General features: G+C 35.3%; 2 protein-coding genes across 2 annotated transcripts; both read left to right on the top strand.

Annotated features, from left to right (window-relative positions):
• Positions 1 to 1,672: 1,672 nt before the first annotated feature.
• LOC109211752 (U3 small nucleolar RNA-associated protein 18 homolog) lies at positions 1,673 to 4,430 on the top strand. Its single transcript, XM_019375325.1, has 2 exons — positions 1,673 to 1,844; positions 2,525 to 4,430. The coding sequence occupies exon 2, from the start codon at positions 2,543 to 2,545 to the stop codon at positions 4,202 to 4,204; it is 1,662 nt and encodes a 553-aa protein (XP_019230870.1). The 5' UTR covers positions 1,673 to 1,844; positions 2,525 to 2,542; the 3' UTR covers positions 4,205 to 4,430.
• Positions 4,431 to 12,270: 7,840 nt separating this feature from the next.
• LOC109211751 lies at positions 12,271 to 13,558 on the top strand. Its single transcript, XM_019375324.1, has 3 exons — positions 12,271 to 12,819; positions 12,861 to 12,934; positions 13,036 to 13,558. The coding sequence occupies exons 1-3, from the start codon at positions 12,271 to 12,273 to the stop codon at positions 13,556 to 13,558; spliced, it is 1,146 nt and encodes a 381-aa protein (XP_019230869.1).
• Positions 13,559 to 16,790: the final 3,232 nt, after the last annotated feature.

The raw sequence follows: 16,790 nt of genomic DNA, 5'->3' as shown, positions 1-16,790 counted from the left end.
ATCATGGTACTAAATAGGATGTATAACTAATACAAACATTAGTTATACATAAGTTGAAAAACACTACCAAACAAGGGATTAATAATACCAAAGCTAATGCATATTTCATTTTTCGAAATACGTCCTACCAAACGACCCCTTAGTTTGAAATGTATAGTTTAACTCAGCGTGAAGTTTAAAAAAAAGTAAGACTTTTAAAATTTATAGTCTTAAAAGCTTAAAGAGTATGAGCTTTTGTGGCACTTTCAATTTGTATGGCTATAAAAACTTCTCATTAAGCGTACTAGGGGTGTCAATGGTTCGGTTCGGCCGGTTATTTTATAAAATTTGTACCATACCAATTTTTCGGTTATTCTATTACGTATAACCAAAATTAGAATTTTCGAAAATGTCCCAATCATGTCGTTTTCTCTTCGATATCGGTACGGTTCGGTTAATTTTCGGTATTTTTGTAAATATCATGTAAAAATCACTAGTAAAAGTAGAATATCATAACATACATATTTTTATAGGACTTAGCAAAACTCTATAGATAATTTTACTGTTTAAATGATGATGAATTAAGAAAATAAGAAAGATGGCTAGAGTATAGATCCATCAACTACTCTACAACAGTATAAAAGAAACTAAGCAGAGATAAAGAAAAGATAAATCACACGAGTAAAAAAATATTAACTAAGTTGGGACTTATGAATAAAGTCTATAGAAGATTAAATATTCAAAAAGATAAATCTAAATTATACGAAAGGAAACATATTCAATACATATATTATAGTTTGCTACTCATAAGGGCTATAATACTTTGTGTCTTGCTAGTGAATATGTTAGAAATAATTTAGTTTCAGTAGGAGTAACATATTAGGTTTGGGAATTAGGATTTTGATTTTACTTACTTGTTGGCTTATAATAATTTTCATAATTCCTAAGGCCAAGGCAAAAATTTAATTATTATTTTTAAAATTAACATACATATTTTTCACATGTAAATTTATTCTGTACGGTTCGGTATTTTTTCTATTTTATTTTAATAAAATAAAAAGCTATCCTAATTATTGGTACGGTTGTAGATTTATATAAAACTTTACGGTTTTATTAATAGAAACCTAAAATCGGTTCGTTCGGTTTAGTCGGTTTTCAAATATCCATTGACACCCCTAAAGCGTACTAGTGGTAAAAGGAAATTTTAAATTAAATTATTTTAAATGTATAAATGTACTATTATCTTTTTAGATAAAGTAAAAAAAAATTTGTGTCACATAAATTGAAATGGAGGGAATAATTGTTAGTAACCAACTGGTTATATAAAAAAGATTAAGGGTTACAATAAGGATTTTTTTTTTTGATTTTTTACATAAGGAAAAATAAATTTGGGATTAATTCTATACTGAATACTATTAGACGTCATATCCATTTTTGCTAATGATGCTCGCATATATTTTGTAGAAAGTTGTGTATTCTGTTACTGTATTTAAGATAAAATATGAAATAAAAATAAATGTAAGAGCAAATACATGAATAAGAACCATATCATTTGGTAGTGAAATATTTACATCCCAATTCATTATTCAGTTCCCGTAAATCAAAAAACCACATTTAAAGGGCTTATAAACATATTCGACTTCAATAATTTTTGAATATCTTGATAATAAAGAGATGGCCATATCCCCCGCTTCACCTAGAAAAACAACTTGAACCGGAAACTTTGGTTTGACCCGAGCCCCAATTTCCCTGTAAAACAACAAACCTAAACCCTAATTCGAACAGCTCTTTTTTCAACAAAACTCTTTTTTCATAAAAAAATAAGGCAAAAACCTCTCCATGTACATTTGCTCCTGGCCGCCTCTGTAAGTTTCTAACTTTATTTTTTAAATTGTATGAACAGATTTTAGGTTAGTTACAAAAGAAATTGTGGTTTCTTCTAATTTTGAGGTTTTGGTTAGATTGGATTGTAGTGCATCTTAATCGAAAAAAGTACCGTGTTTGCTTCTGTTTTTCTTGTTATTCTTTGTGATTTTTACCGCTTAATCCTCAGCCTTATTTGCTTTGCCTTGTAATAACAGCTCCATAAGTAAGAAAGTACTAAGATTTAGTTAAGTAATTGACTGAGAATCTGAGTGGGTAGTGGGTGAAGAGCACCACTAGCGCACACTACACATTTGTGAAGTGGCTCCAAAATTGCAATGAACATATATATACATTTTATTTATTTGAGTTTAAGTTCTGATACTGTAAAAAATATTTACACAACCAGGTCACTGCAATTGCACCTAATTTGATTTGTATGCTAATTGCGTAAGAATTTTTACAGTATCAGTTCAACTGATGGTGTAAAAATTCATTGCACTTTCAATGCATATAAGTTAAATTTGTTATAGTGGGTTCGAATGCATTGCTTTTGTGATGTTTAATACAACAACAACAAAAACAACCCAGTGAAATTCCACAAGTGGGGTTTGGACTTTTGTGATGTTTAACTATTTTTAAAAATTGATGGTAATAATTTGGAGTCTATCTATATATGCAGCGATATCAATCTTGAGAAATGGCGAGTTTGATATCGCAGAATGCTTCTCGTACAATCGGGGTTGAAAAGTCTAAAAGGAAGGCTAAGAAGGAAGTAAGTGAGAAAGAAAGTAATAGGAAGAGAAAGAAAGAGCAGAATGAAGAGAATGATGAATTAGAAGTCGAGCAGGAGAAGGAAATGAAGAAGCTTGAGAACTTATTGTTTGGCTCCTTGTACAACCCTGTTGGGTTTGGGAAGGACGATGAAGAAGAAAAGAGAAACGATGGCGAAGACGATTCTGCTATGTTCTTTGTGGACCGGTTTGCGGATAGTGCGTTGTCTGTTTATGAGGGGGATGCACAGCTGGTGCCAGAAGGTATCCACGTTGTGGGAAAGGAGGAGCGGAAACCTGTGTGGGTAGATGATGAAGAAGAGAAGACTAATATCAAAATAGCAAGTGTGAACAGATTGAGGAAGCTGAGGAAAGAAGAGGGTGAGGATGTCATATCTGGTTCCACGTACGTGGCGAGACTAAGGGCCCAACACGCTAAACTTAATCCAGGCACTGAATGGGCCCAAATTGATTCTCAAGGCAGAAGCTACAGTTCTGATGATGAAGATTCTGATGAGGAAAGTAAACATACTGAGGGCTACGGTTCAAAGAATGTCAAGTTGGTCGGTGATATTCTTCAATCAAACGAAGATCTTGTTGTCAAAAGTCGCACCAAGTTGTTACCTGGGCTTCTTGAATATTCGAGACTGGTTGATGCAAATGCAGCTGATCCTTCGAATGCACCAATAAATTCTGTTCAGTTCCACAGGAATTCTCAGTTGCTCCTTGTTGGTGGATTGGACAAAAAACTCAGATTTTTTCAGATTGACGGGAAACGAAATACAAAGATACAGAGCATCTTTCTTGAGGATTTTCCTATTAAAAAGGCATCTTTCTTACCCAATGGATCTCAAGTTATTATATCAGGAAGAAGAAAGTTCTTCCATGTCTTAGACTTGGTCAAAGCAAGTGTAGATAAAATAGGTCCCCTAGTTGGCAGGGAAGAAAAGAGCCTGGAAAGTTTTGAGGTGTCTCCTGATTCAGATACAATTGCTTTTCTTGGTAATGAAGGATACATTTTGCTAGTTTCCTCCAAAACAAAGGAGCTAATTGGGACACTGAAAATGAATGGAACTGTTCGCTCAGTGGCTTTCACCAATGACGGACAACAATTATTGACCTCTGGTGGAGACGGGCAGATTTACCATTGGGATTTGAGGACAAGAACTTGCATTCATAAAGGTGTTGATGAAGGGTCCATAAACGGTACGGCTCTTTGCACTTCACCAAATGGTAGTTTGTTTGCTGCTGGTTCAGACAGCGGGATAGTAAATATTTATAAAAGAGAAGAGTTTTTGGGGGGAAAGAGAAAACCAATCAAGGCAATTGAGAATCTCACCACGAAAGTGGATTTTATGAAATTTAATCATGATGCTCAAATATTAGCCATCAGTTCTAGCATGAAGAAAAACAGCTCAAAGCTAATTCACATTCCATCATTTACAGTTTTTTCAAACTGGCCTTCTCCAAATCGAGCTGTGCACTATCCACGCTGTTTGGATTTTAGTCCGCATGGAGGATTCATGGCTATGGGAAATGCTGAAGGAAAAGTGTTACTGTACAAGTTGCATCACTACCATGATGCATAGTTTGTTTGTTTAATACTGTTGTCGTTTTGAGCTACAGATGTTTTTGTTAGTGTAGGATGGAGTTCAAAGGTTTCAATTTCTGATGTAACAGTATTATTTAAAATATAGCAAGATTATCTTTGTGATTTTGTTAATTTAGGTAAAGGGCTTTTCCTTTTACTTTTAGCAGAGAATTCTTCAAGTGGCCTTGTGCTGTTTATGGTAAAGGCTGAATGGTTCTCTCCAATTCCTAGTTTCGCTTACTATTGATGCACTTTTGTGCAAATACATACAGTTACAAATGTCTTACCGTTCAAAAAGTAGTTGTATTTGTATATGAGTCCTGTACATCTGTTGCATATCTTAAAGATGTTTCTGTAGCAGTTTATCTTCCTGGTTTTGGCTGTAAGTTCCTGAATGATGTGTTTGTTGCATTGCTACTTAATTCAACAAATACAACTTAAAGAGCTGAGCTGTGCAGTTTATGTGTGTGAAATGTGACTGCTGCTTTGGTATTCTACATGACAAATTACTGTTTTATGGTTAAAATGTCAGGAGAAATATTGGTTTCTGATTGGTGTGTCCCAAGACAATAGTTTTCAGGTTCTCTTTCAACATCTAGATCAGTAACCAGTACTATTTGCATCACCTTTGCCACTCTTCCTGATTCACTAAATGTGTTTTTTGTGAATAATTCCATAGAAACTCAGTCAAATATCTGGTAAGGAAAACAGAAAAGATGGCAAAGCTACGAGAAGAGATACTTGTACAGAAAACCAAGGAGACAGAACTTGACAAAACAATCTACATTTCCAGGTTCATTTATTCATCATCGCGAGTTTAGAAATTTATGTGGATTCAGCTATGGTGCAGGTAAACAATGGTTGCTAGATTTACTCGGTTTGGAGTTTCAGCATGTCTGAGATTCTTCTACCACAAAACTGGAAGGGACGAAGTCAACCAGTGAATATCATGTGGTTTACGCGAGACTTGGTTCTTTAACTAATAAATGACCTCCTTGATCTTCCAAAGTTGAGATCCTGAGTCCTGACTGATCATTGTTTCCTCATTCATGTTCTGTTGATGTCCTGTGGTGCTGAAAATGTATCATTTGGATGTTTCCATGAGCAGTAGATCTTTTCTTAACTTAGTCTGGGACAGTGAAAAGTTTACATTTCTACAGGTAAAGTTCAATGCAGAATTTAAAAGATGCAAAGCTTAAAAAGTGAAGGCAGGTCAGTACCTAAAATGACATATTAAAATCAGCTTGGCGCATTTTTATCAGGAAGTGGCTGAAGGTAAGTGTTTTTTTGTTAACTTAAAAACTTAACCTGCGGTTTATCTCTCTTGTACAAGCCAAAATTTCTTTTTGTCTGTTCACACTTATCGTCATTTTCTGTGGGCGTACATGTCTTCAATATTGCAAATATGAGATATTAACATGTCTCCACTCCACAGATTATGTGACATTAATATGTACTAAGCTGGTCATCATATGAAATAAGTCATTGGCATGATGTATTAATACTTCGTTGGATTTAACTTATAGACACTGGCGGATCACGGGCGGATTCAAGATTTAAATTCTATTGGGTTCAATCTTTAAGTTTCATAGTATTGAACCTATTATATTTTTAAAGTTATCGGTTCGTATCTACTATTATTTATTGCAATTTTAATAGATTTTTACATACAAATTTATGCTCCACGTCAACAGTTATGGGTTCAATTGAATCCGTTCCTATTATTCTACATCCGCCCCTGCTGGCGGTGTAAGATTTATTATACTATCAGATTCTAACTTTTTACCATTGCAGACTTAGATGAAGGATTTTTTATGGTTGCAGGTAATCTAACCTACATAGTGTAAATAACGATACATTGTCAGTGCACAAAAGTTAAAATCTACTACATTTCTGTTCAAAGTTTCATTTGAATGTGTTCCAGAAGAAATAGAGAATGGGCGACGGGATGTGCTCCCTTATATGTGTAAAAAGGGAGTGTGATTAACTTTGTGTATATATGTATAAACTATACTAGTGCTATTCAATGAAAATGGAGATGAAATGTGGAAGGAGATCATTATCTCAGAATATGGTGAAGAAGATTTCTGGATACCAGGAAGGATTTTAAGACCAACTATAAGTGGTGTCTGGAAACAAATTGCTAAATTATGGTCCGAGTTTTATGCTCTTACTAAACTGAAGGTTGAAAATGGATATTACTTGGCCATGTAAAATGTCATGGAAAACTGAAGCCCCAACAATGGTAGCTTGTTTTGGTCGGATTGCAGCCATGGATCCATGCCTAACTAAAAATGCTGAAGAAAGGTTTTGTCTTGTGCAGTAGATGCTATCTTTGTGAAGATCAGGAGTCCACAAATCATTTATTATTGCACTGCAGGCAAACAAGACAGATTTGGGATATTTTTTTACGAAGAATTTAACGAGGACATTGTAGGGAAGCTTTGGCGTAACTGGTAAAGTTGTTGCCATGTAACCACGAGGTCACGAGTTCGAGCCGTGGCAACAGCCCCTTGCAGAAATACAGGAAGGCGGCGTGCAATAGACCCTTGTGTTCTGGCCCTTCCCGGGACTCCGCATATAGCGAGAGCTTAGTGCACACTGGGCTGGTTTTATTTATTTATTTTTTTAAATTTTTTTAATTTAACGATGACATTTATCCTCTTGGAGAAATACAGGAAGGCTGCGTACAATAGACCCTTGTGGTCTGGCCCTTCCCGGGACCCCGCACATAGAGAGAGCTTAGTTTTTTTTTTTTTTTTTTTTTTTTTTTTTTTTTTACGAGGACATTTATATACGTGATAATTTTTTGTTTCAATTATTTCTCTGCATGACTTAACTCTTGGATAGAAAGGGAGAAATGACTTATCTATGTGAAAATTATCTTAACAAATTAAAAATAAGTGCGATAAGATTACTTATTGAAGCTTGGCAAAAGGAGAGGATGCTAGTTGAAGTAGAGACTTGAGAAATAAACTCTTAACTTGATATGAATCAATTTGCTATGCAATTAGAGCAGTTCAAGAACATTCTTATTATCCCTTGTGCTTATTTTTCATTAACAGATAATAGATGCTCTTGCAAAATTCTGATGATATTTGCCACCTATCGTCCACGGCCTAATTGCGAGAGATGTTTGGAGAAAAAGAAAAAGAAAGTGCAAAAATATCAAAGAGAACGACGACACAAATTTCTAGAGACGGCAATGGTGCGGTGCGGGGCGAGGCGAGTTTCGGGTGTATGAGGTGTGGTACGAGTAGGAGTGAAAACGGGCGGGTCGGGTCGGATATGGTTCGGGTTGAAAACGGGTAATGAAAAATCGAAAAAATTATCCGATCCGACCCATATTTAAAACGGATAAAAAATGGGTTAATCGGTGGATAAAAAATGACTTCTTGAATATGATTTCCTAGTGTCCAAACTTGAGGAATCCCCAATTTGAGGCTTTACAAATGTAAAAGTTAACCTATTGGTTATCCATTTTCTAAATGGATAAAATGATTCTTATCCATATTTGATCCGTTTTTAAAAAATTTATTATCCAACCCATTTTTTAGTAGATAATATGGGTGGTTAACTATTTGCTTTTAACCATTTTGCCACCACCAGGTATGGGTTTGAGTTTATGCGGGGGCGGTGAGAGTTGAGATATTTCGGGTTGGGATATTTTTTTTAAGTTCAGGCGGGTTTCGTTGCGGACTCGTCCTAAACCCATTTACGTTTGTTTGTTGTTCCATATCGTATAATAAAGAACACTAAGGTCTCATTTTTTTTTTTTAATATTAAGACGTCTGAATCTGAATACACATCTGAATATCAAAATGTACATGTATTAAGATTAAGACATTTGAATCTGAATACACATCTGAATATATTAAGATCTAAATAGAAATAATTAAGACTGTTTGATTTTTAACATCTGAATGTATAAAATTTATCTTTATTGAAAATTTATAAACATAAAATTCAAATGAAATACTAACTAATCTAAAATTCTATCAATAAAATATATAGTTTTTTAAAATACGATAGTTGTTGGTGGTGATGGCTAACAGGTGAATGCCGACTAGAGGTGGTGGTTGGTGTTAGTTTTGGTTAATGATGGTGGTTCATGCTAGTAGCTAGTAGTGATTGGTAGTGGTGGCGATTATGATTGAGGATGGTGGTGGTGGGTGGTGATAGTCAATAATGGCGGGTGGTGGTAGTAGTTGTGACTAATGAAGGTGGTGGGTTGGTGGTGGTAGGTTATAATGATGGGCAGTGCCAGCTGTGGTTGTTGATGGTGATGGGGTGGTCAGTTGTGCTAGTTGAGGTGGATGAGTGTTGATTGTGGGTGAGAATGATTATGGTGGTCGGAGTGGTGGGGATAGTGGATGGTGATGGTCAATAATGGTGGCGGCTATGATTGAGGATGATGGTGGCGTGATGGTGGTGGTGGTGGCATGGTGGTAGTTGATAATGGTAGGTGGTGGCAACAATTTATAATGAATATGTGATAGCATCTTAATGAAATTAAGTCTCTGTTATAGATCTTAATCATACAGACCTATTCAGACCCAATAAGTGGTTGTGAATTAAAAACAACAACACACTTAATGATTAAGATCCGGATAATTAAGACTTTAAAAACAAACACACTTAATGTCTGAGATTTGAATTATTAAGATCCAGACCTCCGTTAGGTGTAAACAAATGAGGCCTAAATCCATTTAGTTTTTTCATCCAAACTTTCTTCAATTATTTTAGTTACAAAGAATTTCATTTCTTTTCTTGTTTTATACCCAAATCAAGCAATGAAAAGAAAACAATTTTCCTCCGTCTTCTCTCCTAGTATTCTTTCTTCCTCTTCCTTTTCTAGTTTACAGATAAAAGAATTTCTTTTTTGATCTTAAAGACATTTAACTATGAATGAGATCTCTATATAACTATGCCTTAATTCATTTTAACAAATAGGTAGAGAAATCAAAAGTTGTGAAGGCTATCGTATGACCAGGTTAGTTTTTTGAAAAAGATGGATAGAGGAGAAGAGTATGCCTAGGCGGTAATGATTTAAGAGACTATTAACCACCAAATTTCAAATTAAAAATAAAAAGAAATAATTGAAATTGTGTACTATCAAAAAGAATTTGAAAAGGTGACAAGAAGAGTTGATGTGTAAAGCAAATTTTTACATTCCTATGCCACATAGGAAACCTTATTACCCTCAATGTTTAAGGTTTGACTTAATTACACTTAGTATATCAAATTACCAATTCTATACCATAGTGTATTTTAAGGGTACAATTAATGCAGCTTATATCCCTCCTTAATTCAAGGTACCGTATCTCCCTAAGATCATACCCGTGGCTAGCCAACTGATAGCTCCTCTGCTTCAATTAATGTAACCTGGAGCTATTTATCAGAAAGATTTTGTGATGAGATCACGTGATGGTGTTAGGATTTGGTGTTTTTAGGTGAGCAACTCTAGTGTTCAATTCTTTGCTTTTGAGAGGGACTCAGAAGCTCATGCAACTTGTACGTTCTTATAAAATGGATATTTCTATAACGGTACTATCAACTTGTACAATGAAGAATAATAATATTACGAAGTACCATTTACCAATTCTCGACGTAATAATTAAGAAAAATAAAAAAAAAGTGATTTTCGACTTATTAATCGAATTCTCTCAACGAAACCAAATTTTAAATGGTAAAAATAGTGAATTAGTTTCATTTCCAACAGGACACGTGCATACATGACATATGCCATCAATTTCATAGTCCCAATTCTCAAACAATATCAAATATTATAATCTATTGCAATATTTCTTATTTTTATCACAATAATTGCGTTTTTTCAAAAGATTTTGTAGAAGTTTTAGTCGTCTTGGATTTGTGAAAATAGAAAATAATGCATCTACAATCAGAATACAAATAATCTACAATTCATCTATAAAATATCTACAAACTGGGTATATTGAATTTTAATATCCCAATTCCCATTCGATTGTAGTTTAATTGGGATTTTCGACATAATTGCATTTTTTGCAGAAGTTTTAGTCGTTTTTGATTTGTGAAAACAGAAAACAAAGCATCTACAATTAGAATACAAACAATCTACAATTTATCTACAAAATATCTACAAACGAGGTACATTGAATTTTTATATCCCAATTCCCATTCAATTGTAGCATAATTGTGATTTGTGACATAATTGCATTTTTTCAGAAGATTTGTAGAAGTTTTAGCCGTTTTTTATTTGTGAAAACAGAAAATAAAGCATCTACAATCAGAATACAAATAATCTACAATTCATCTACAATTTATCTACAATTTCTACAATATGTCTTTTTCTTCTTCTTCTTCTTCTTCTTCTTCTTCTTCTTCTTCGAGTTTCAATCTGAAATTCAGTCAAAACCAAGTCTAATCTTCACCAAAACCCCTCAAAATTGAGATATAAACTCCGAACCATATTCCCGATTATTTTTAACAATACCCAATCCAAACAAATAATGATTTTTGAAAACCCAAATTTGAATTCAAAGCTTTCAAGCTTTTTAATGCCCGTCAATGGTGGAATTGCTGCTCTTTTTTCATTTGCTTTGTATTACTGAAATTTGCGATTGAGAAATAGAGAGATGTAGAGAGAATGTCGACGAATAGAGCTTTTGCAGAACTGATTTCTACAATTTGAAATTGAGCTTCTAATTTCGACGAACTGAGCTTTTAATTTGTGTCTTAAGCGAAAATATCGAAGAACAGATCTGAGCTTTTGAACAGATTTGATTTCGACGAATTGAGCTTTTGAACTGATTTGATTTGTGGCTAAATCAATTAGAAGATTCTGTCCTGAATTTTAGCACGCCTAATTAGGAAGATTCAGCTACTAATAATTAGTATTTAATGACTGGTATAATAATTATATGAAAAATATGGACAGGGCGGGTAAATTAGAAACTGTGCACATTTTTGGTAATAATATTTCATATATGGTATAAAAAGGAAAAAATCTCATGTGTAAATACAAACCATATGCCTAGTAAAAAGAAGCCAGCGATGAAAAAGAAGCCAGCGAATTTCCTCCATCAGTGATCAGTCCAAGCTTCCCAAAATTTCTATTGCGTAAACAATAACTGCATTAAGTTCATAGATGTCTGGGTAAGTAATACATTACTTCAACTTTTGTTTTTTTGATTATTTTATGAAATTTTTTGAGAAAGAGGACTCTAAGGAAGAAGATGAACCAGGAAAGAGATTTGATTGTTGAAGCGGAGATTTGTATATTAACACTTAGGAGATAATAGTATAAAATGCAGGAGATTTGTGTTGCGAAATAAAGGTGAACCAGAAAAGAGATTTGATAGTGTAAGCAGGAGGTTTATATAGTAAAACATAGGAGATCTTAGTACAAAATGCAGGAGATACTTATATAGTAAAACGTAGGAGATCTTAATACAAAATGCATGAGATTCTTTTGCTGAAATGCAGGAGATATTAGTAGAAACCATAGGAGATATATGTTATCTCAGGAGATTTGATATGTAAAGCATAAGAGATCTGCATATTAAACGTATGAGGTTGCTATTTTAAAATACAAGAGATTGGTACTAATTCACTTTTATTTTTGTTTACAGGTGATCAATATATGTAGATATCAATGGGTGATTTGACTATTTGCACTGTGTTTGAGTATAAGGAAAAAAAATTGTTAGGGTAATTCATTGTCGCCAAGGAGTACGTACGTTATAATGATTTGGTAGAAGTAATTTGTCAGTGATGCAAGATAACATGTAATACGGAAAACATTATTATGAGTTACAAGCCAATGATTTTGGATAAAACTTGGCAAGAGACTCCGTATGCTCCAATAGAGGATGATTTTGATTTAAAGTCCTATTTGACAATTGTTGATGACCGAGGTGCTAGGCCAACATTAAAAGTTTGTTTACATGAGGATGCCGATGAAATTGAAAAGAAGTGTAGTAAATTATGGAAGTGGTGATACACAAGTTATTGTGGAAAGAAATGATTGTAATGTGATCCAAGATCATTATAGTCCTATTTTAGTAGAAGAAAGAGGAACCAATGGATAAGACGGACAAACTTCCATTGGAGCATAACGTAACCCCCGCTTACCAAGTTGATGATTCTGGAACTATTTATTCAGAAGGAGGTTGTTTTAAAGAGGGAGAGAATGTTGGAATGCCATTTATGGAACGATCAAGTGCTATGGAAAATATGACTTGGGAGGATAGCTTTACAACCATGTCGAGCAACGGGTGTTGCAATGAAGGTGATCGTTCTGATCTTTATTTGGGGAAAATATTTGAAAGCAAAAAGGAAGTTTTGAGGAAGCTAAAAATGATTGTTGTGTCTGCAAAGTTTCAGTTCAAAACAAAGAAGTCTAATCCTTCATTGGTTTTTGTTAAATGCATTGTTGAGGAGTGCACTTGGCGTGTGCGTGTTGTGAAGTTAGCTAATTCGTCACGCTTTGTCGTTAAAAATTATTGTGGCGAGCATAATTGTGGGATTAAAAGTGCAGCAAAGTACCATAAACAAGCTTCCTATGATGTAGTTGCCGAAATGATGCGCAAATTTTTTGATTCATCAGGACAAGGACCAATACCAAAAGAGGTAAAATCATTAGTGCATAATGAAATTGGATATGAAGTTAGTTACTGGAAAACTTGGAAAGCAAAACAGGAAGCCTTGGCAATCATAAGAGGGAAGGCTATTCATTATTACCAGGGTACTTACATATGTTGGAGCAAACAAACCCGGGTTCGAGGACAAACTTAGTGTTGGATGAACAAAACAAATTCAAATATTGCTTTCTTGCTTATGGGACAGCTATAGAAGGATTTTCTCATATGAGGATAGTGATTTCTGTAGATGGGACGGAAAATATGGTGGTGTACTAATATCAGCATGCGCGCAAGATGGTAACCAACATATATTTCCGCTTGCATTTGCTGTATTTGACTCAGAAAATGATAACTCATGGACATATTTTTTCAAGAAGCTAGCTGAATGCATTCCTGATAGTGATAACTTGTGCGTTATATCAGACAGACATCAAAGTATAAAGACTGATGTTGCCAATGTCTACACGCTTGCACATCACGGATTTTACATGTTTCATTTTAGCATGAATTTAAAGTCCAGGTCTAGTGATTGTGACATTATCTATAATTTTTTACAAGCTGCAAAAGCATACACACTGGATGAGTTTTCTCTTTATTTTGATGCAATAGTGGAATCAAATGTGAATGCTGGAGTTATATGGAGCACAAGTCATGTCTTTCAGGTAGATAAACTCCCATGTGAGCAAGCGATAGCAGTTTTGAAGCTGACCCCAGGACAAGACATATAGGAGGAGATATATAAACTATGTGATCCTAAATACAAGAATGAGACATGGAAGAAAGCTTGGGATAGAACAATTTATCCTGTTCCTCATCCCAAAATATGGACGACTCCATCAGAAGAAAACAGAACGGTTCGTCATCCTTCAGTTAAATTGAAAAAAAGTCCCAAGAAAGTGAATCGTATGCCTTCGGTTGGTGAGAATCCAAAGAGGAAGAAGCAAAAAAGAAGTTGTTCCAAAAGAGTGTCCAAGGAAACAAGTCACTACAAAAGGAAGTGTCCCAAAAGAGTAGTTGATTAATTTGCATCAATTTCCTAGATATTTATATGGATTAATAAATCCTAAGTCTTATTTGGTCAATTGTTTCAGGGATTTAATCTTCTATTCTATACAATTGAAGCATTGTAGTTTATTAAATTTATCACTTATGTTATAAGGATTCGATCTCCTGTGTTATAAGTCTTTTATCTCTTACAACATGATGTAAATCTCTTACGACCATGAGTAGATCTCTCAAGTTATATTTAGTGGTCACCCTTGATTATGCTTATTTTTTTGAATTAAAAAGTAATTTATCTTAATGAAACATCTATATTTAGTTGATAGTAAGTGCGATCATGCTTGTTAAGTTATTATTAATAATAACTCCAAGTTACAACGAAAGAAAGATAATGCGCAAATTATGGTCTTAATCTCTTATGACCAACTAATGATCTCTTACGACCATGAGTAGATCTCTCAAGTTATATTTAGTGGTCACCCTTTATTATGCTTATCTTTTTGAATTAAAAAGTAATTTATCTTAATGAAACATCTAAATTTAGTTGATAGTAAGTGCGATCATGTTTGTTAAGTAATTATTAATAATAACTCCAAGTTACAACGAAAGAAAGATAATGCGCAAATTATGGTCTTAATCTCTTATGACCAACTAATGATCTCTTACGACCATGATATAAATCTCTTACGACCATGTAGATCTCTCAGGTTATATTTAGTGGTCACCCTTTATTATGCTTATTTTTTTTAATTAAAAAGCAATTTATCTTAATGAAACGTCTAAATTTAGTTGATAGTAAGTGCGATCATGCTTGTTAAGTAATTATTAATCATAACTTCAAGTGTAACGACCCGACCGGTCGTTTTGAGTTTTTGCACTTTGATCGCCAGTTCTCGGGCATGACTTGCCCCGTGTAATGTGTTATGACTGATGTAGATCGTTGGTCTTGGTTTTCACGGAAATCTGTATGAATTTGAAAGAACAATCTCAGTTGAAAACTTTGAATTTGAAAGGTTTGACCAAGAGTTGACTTATTTGTATATGAGCTCGGATCGGGTTTTTATGATTTGGTTAGCTTCGTTAGGTGATTTGTGATTTAGGAGCGCGGTCGAAATTGGTTTTGGAGGTCCGGTGTAGAATTAGGGCTGAATTGGCGAAGTTAGTATTTTGGCGATTTCCGGTTGGTAGGCGAGAATTTGATCCGAGGGTCGAAATGGAATTTTGAGAGTTGCAGTAGCTTCGTTATGTCATTTGGGATGTGTGCGCAAAATTTCAGGTCATTCGGACGTCGTTTGGTCGGGTTTTGATCGAAAGTGTATTTCGGAAGTTTTTGGAAACTTAGGCTTGAATTCGATGAGTTTTGAGTAATTTGATATTGTTTGAGGTGTTTTGATGATTGGAACAAGTTTGAATGATGTTATGGGTTATGTTGGTAGGTTTGGTTGAGGTCCCGAGGGCCTCGGGTGAGTTTCGGGTGGTCAATCGGACCACTTTGTGCCTTAAAAGATAGCAGAAAATTTGCAGGTTCAGAGTTGCAGGATTTTTGTTCTCTGCGAGCGCATAAGAGGTCCTGCGATCGCATAGGAGGATTTGTGGGGGTCTGTTATGCTATTCACTGCGTTCGCAGAGTACAGCTTGCAATCGCATAGTTTGGGGAATTTGTTCTTCGCGAACGCGGTTGAGGCATCGCGATCGCATAGAGTAAAGTAGACCTGAGGTCTTAGTTGGATTTTGTTCATCGCGAACGCGGAAGGTTTTCCGCGATCGCATAGTGTAATTTTGGCAGTGCATTGCGATCGCATGGGATTTTATGCGTTCGCATAGAGTTAATTTGGAGCTGAGATTTTTTGTGCTTCGCGATCGCGAAGGTTTTCCCGCGATCGCATAGAAGGAATTTAGCCTGCGCAGAATGTTATTAAAGTCATCTTGTTCGCGAATGTAGGTCTATTTTCACCCATGACTGCTCGTTTTTGGAGATTTTTGAAGGAAATTAAAGAGGGATTCAAGAGGAATCGACTTGAGGTAAGAATCTTGGCCTTAAAACTCGATTATATTGTGAAATCCACCTAGAAATTCATGGAAATTAAGCCTAAAATTGAAGAACTAGGGCTTGAGAAATTGGACTTTTGATATGTATAAACTCGTGGGAATATAAGGAATCTATTGATGTGAAAATTTCTGAGTTTCGAGGAGTGGGCCCGGGGCTCGGGTTTTGGTAATTTCGGGATTTGTGCCGGTTATTGATTGTTTTCGCTTGGGCTTTGTTCCCTTTGCATATTGTGATGTATTCGTTCTGATTTTGGATAGATTCGACGCGCGTGGAGGCCGATTTGAGGGGCAAAGGCGTCGCGAGCTAGAGATTTCGCGGTTCGAGGTGAGTAATGATTGTAAATAATATTCCGAGGGTTTGAAACCCCGAATTGCATATCGTAGTGCTATGTTGAGGTGACTTGCATGCCGGATAGCGGGCGTGGGGTAGAGCACGTTGGGGATTGTGACTTGGTCCGTCCCGATTGATGATTTTACCGCGTATTTGACTGAAACTTATTTGTTATCATCATGATTTGGGCTGATTGCCATATTTGGGCTTCGTGCCAACTATTTGAACCCTTCGGGGATGTTTATCACTAATTCCTCACTGTTTTGAATTATTACTTGAACTCAGTCCTGTTGATATCTACTGTTTTACAAACTCAGCCACTTTTACTCAGTTTTGAGACTTAAATGATATTTTAAATGATGTTTGGGCTGAGAACTGCTGTTTTACTAATGCCCGAGGGGCTTGTGATGATTTTCGGACTGAGTGAGGCCGAGGGCCATATGTGAGGATACACTGAGTGATATGAGGCCGAAGGCCTGAGATACATTTATACGCCACGAGGTGGCTTGAGTGATGTGAGGCCAAGTGCCGAGAGCCCCTCCGGAGTCTGCACACCCACAGTGAGCGCGGGTACCCAT

This window comes from Nicotiana attenuata, unplaced genomic scaffold, assembly GCF_001879085.1.
Source record: "Nicotiana attenuata strain UT unplaced genomic scaffold, NIATTr2, whole genome shotgun sequence".
Lineage (NCBI taxonomy): Eukaryota > Viridiplantae > Streptophyta > Magnoliopsida > Solanales > Solanaceae > Nicotiana > Nicotiana attenuata.
This window is presented reverse-complemented; position numbering and strand designations above follow the sequence as displayed.

Excerpts from the sequence above, each read along its gene's own strand:
- LOC109211752 (XM_019375325.1), top strand. The coding sequence starts at position 2,543 with ATGGCGAGTTTGATATCGCAGAATGCTTCTCGTACAATCGGGGTTGAA.
- LOC109211751 (XM_019375324.1), top strand. The coding sequence starts at position 12,271 with ATGGATAAGACGGACAAACTTCCATTGGAGCATAACGTAACCCCCGCT. Across the intron at positions 12,820-12,860 it reads AAGGACCAATACCAAAAGAG|TTACTGGAAAACTTGGAAAG; the intron begins GTAAAATCATTA and ends ATATGAAGTTAG. Across the intron at positions 12,935-13,035 it reads GGCTATTCATTATTACCAGG|CTATAGAAGGATTTTCTCAT; the intron begins GTACTTACATAT and ends CTTATGGGACAG.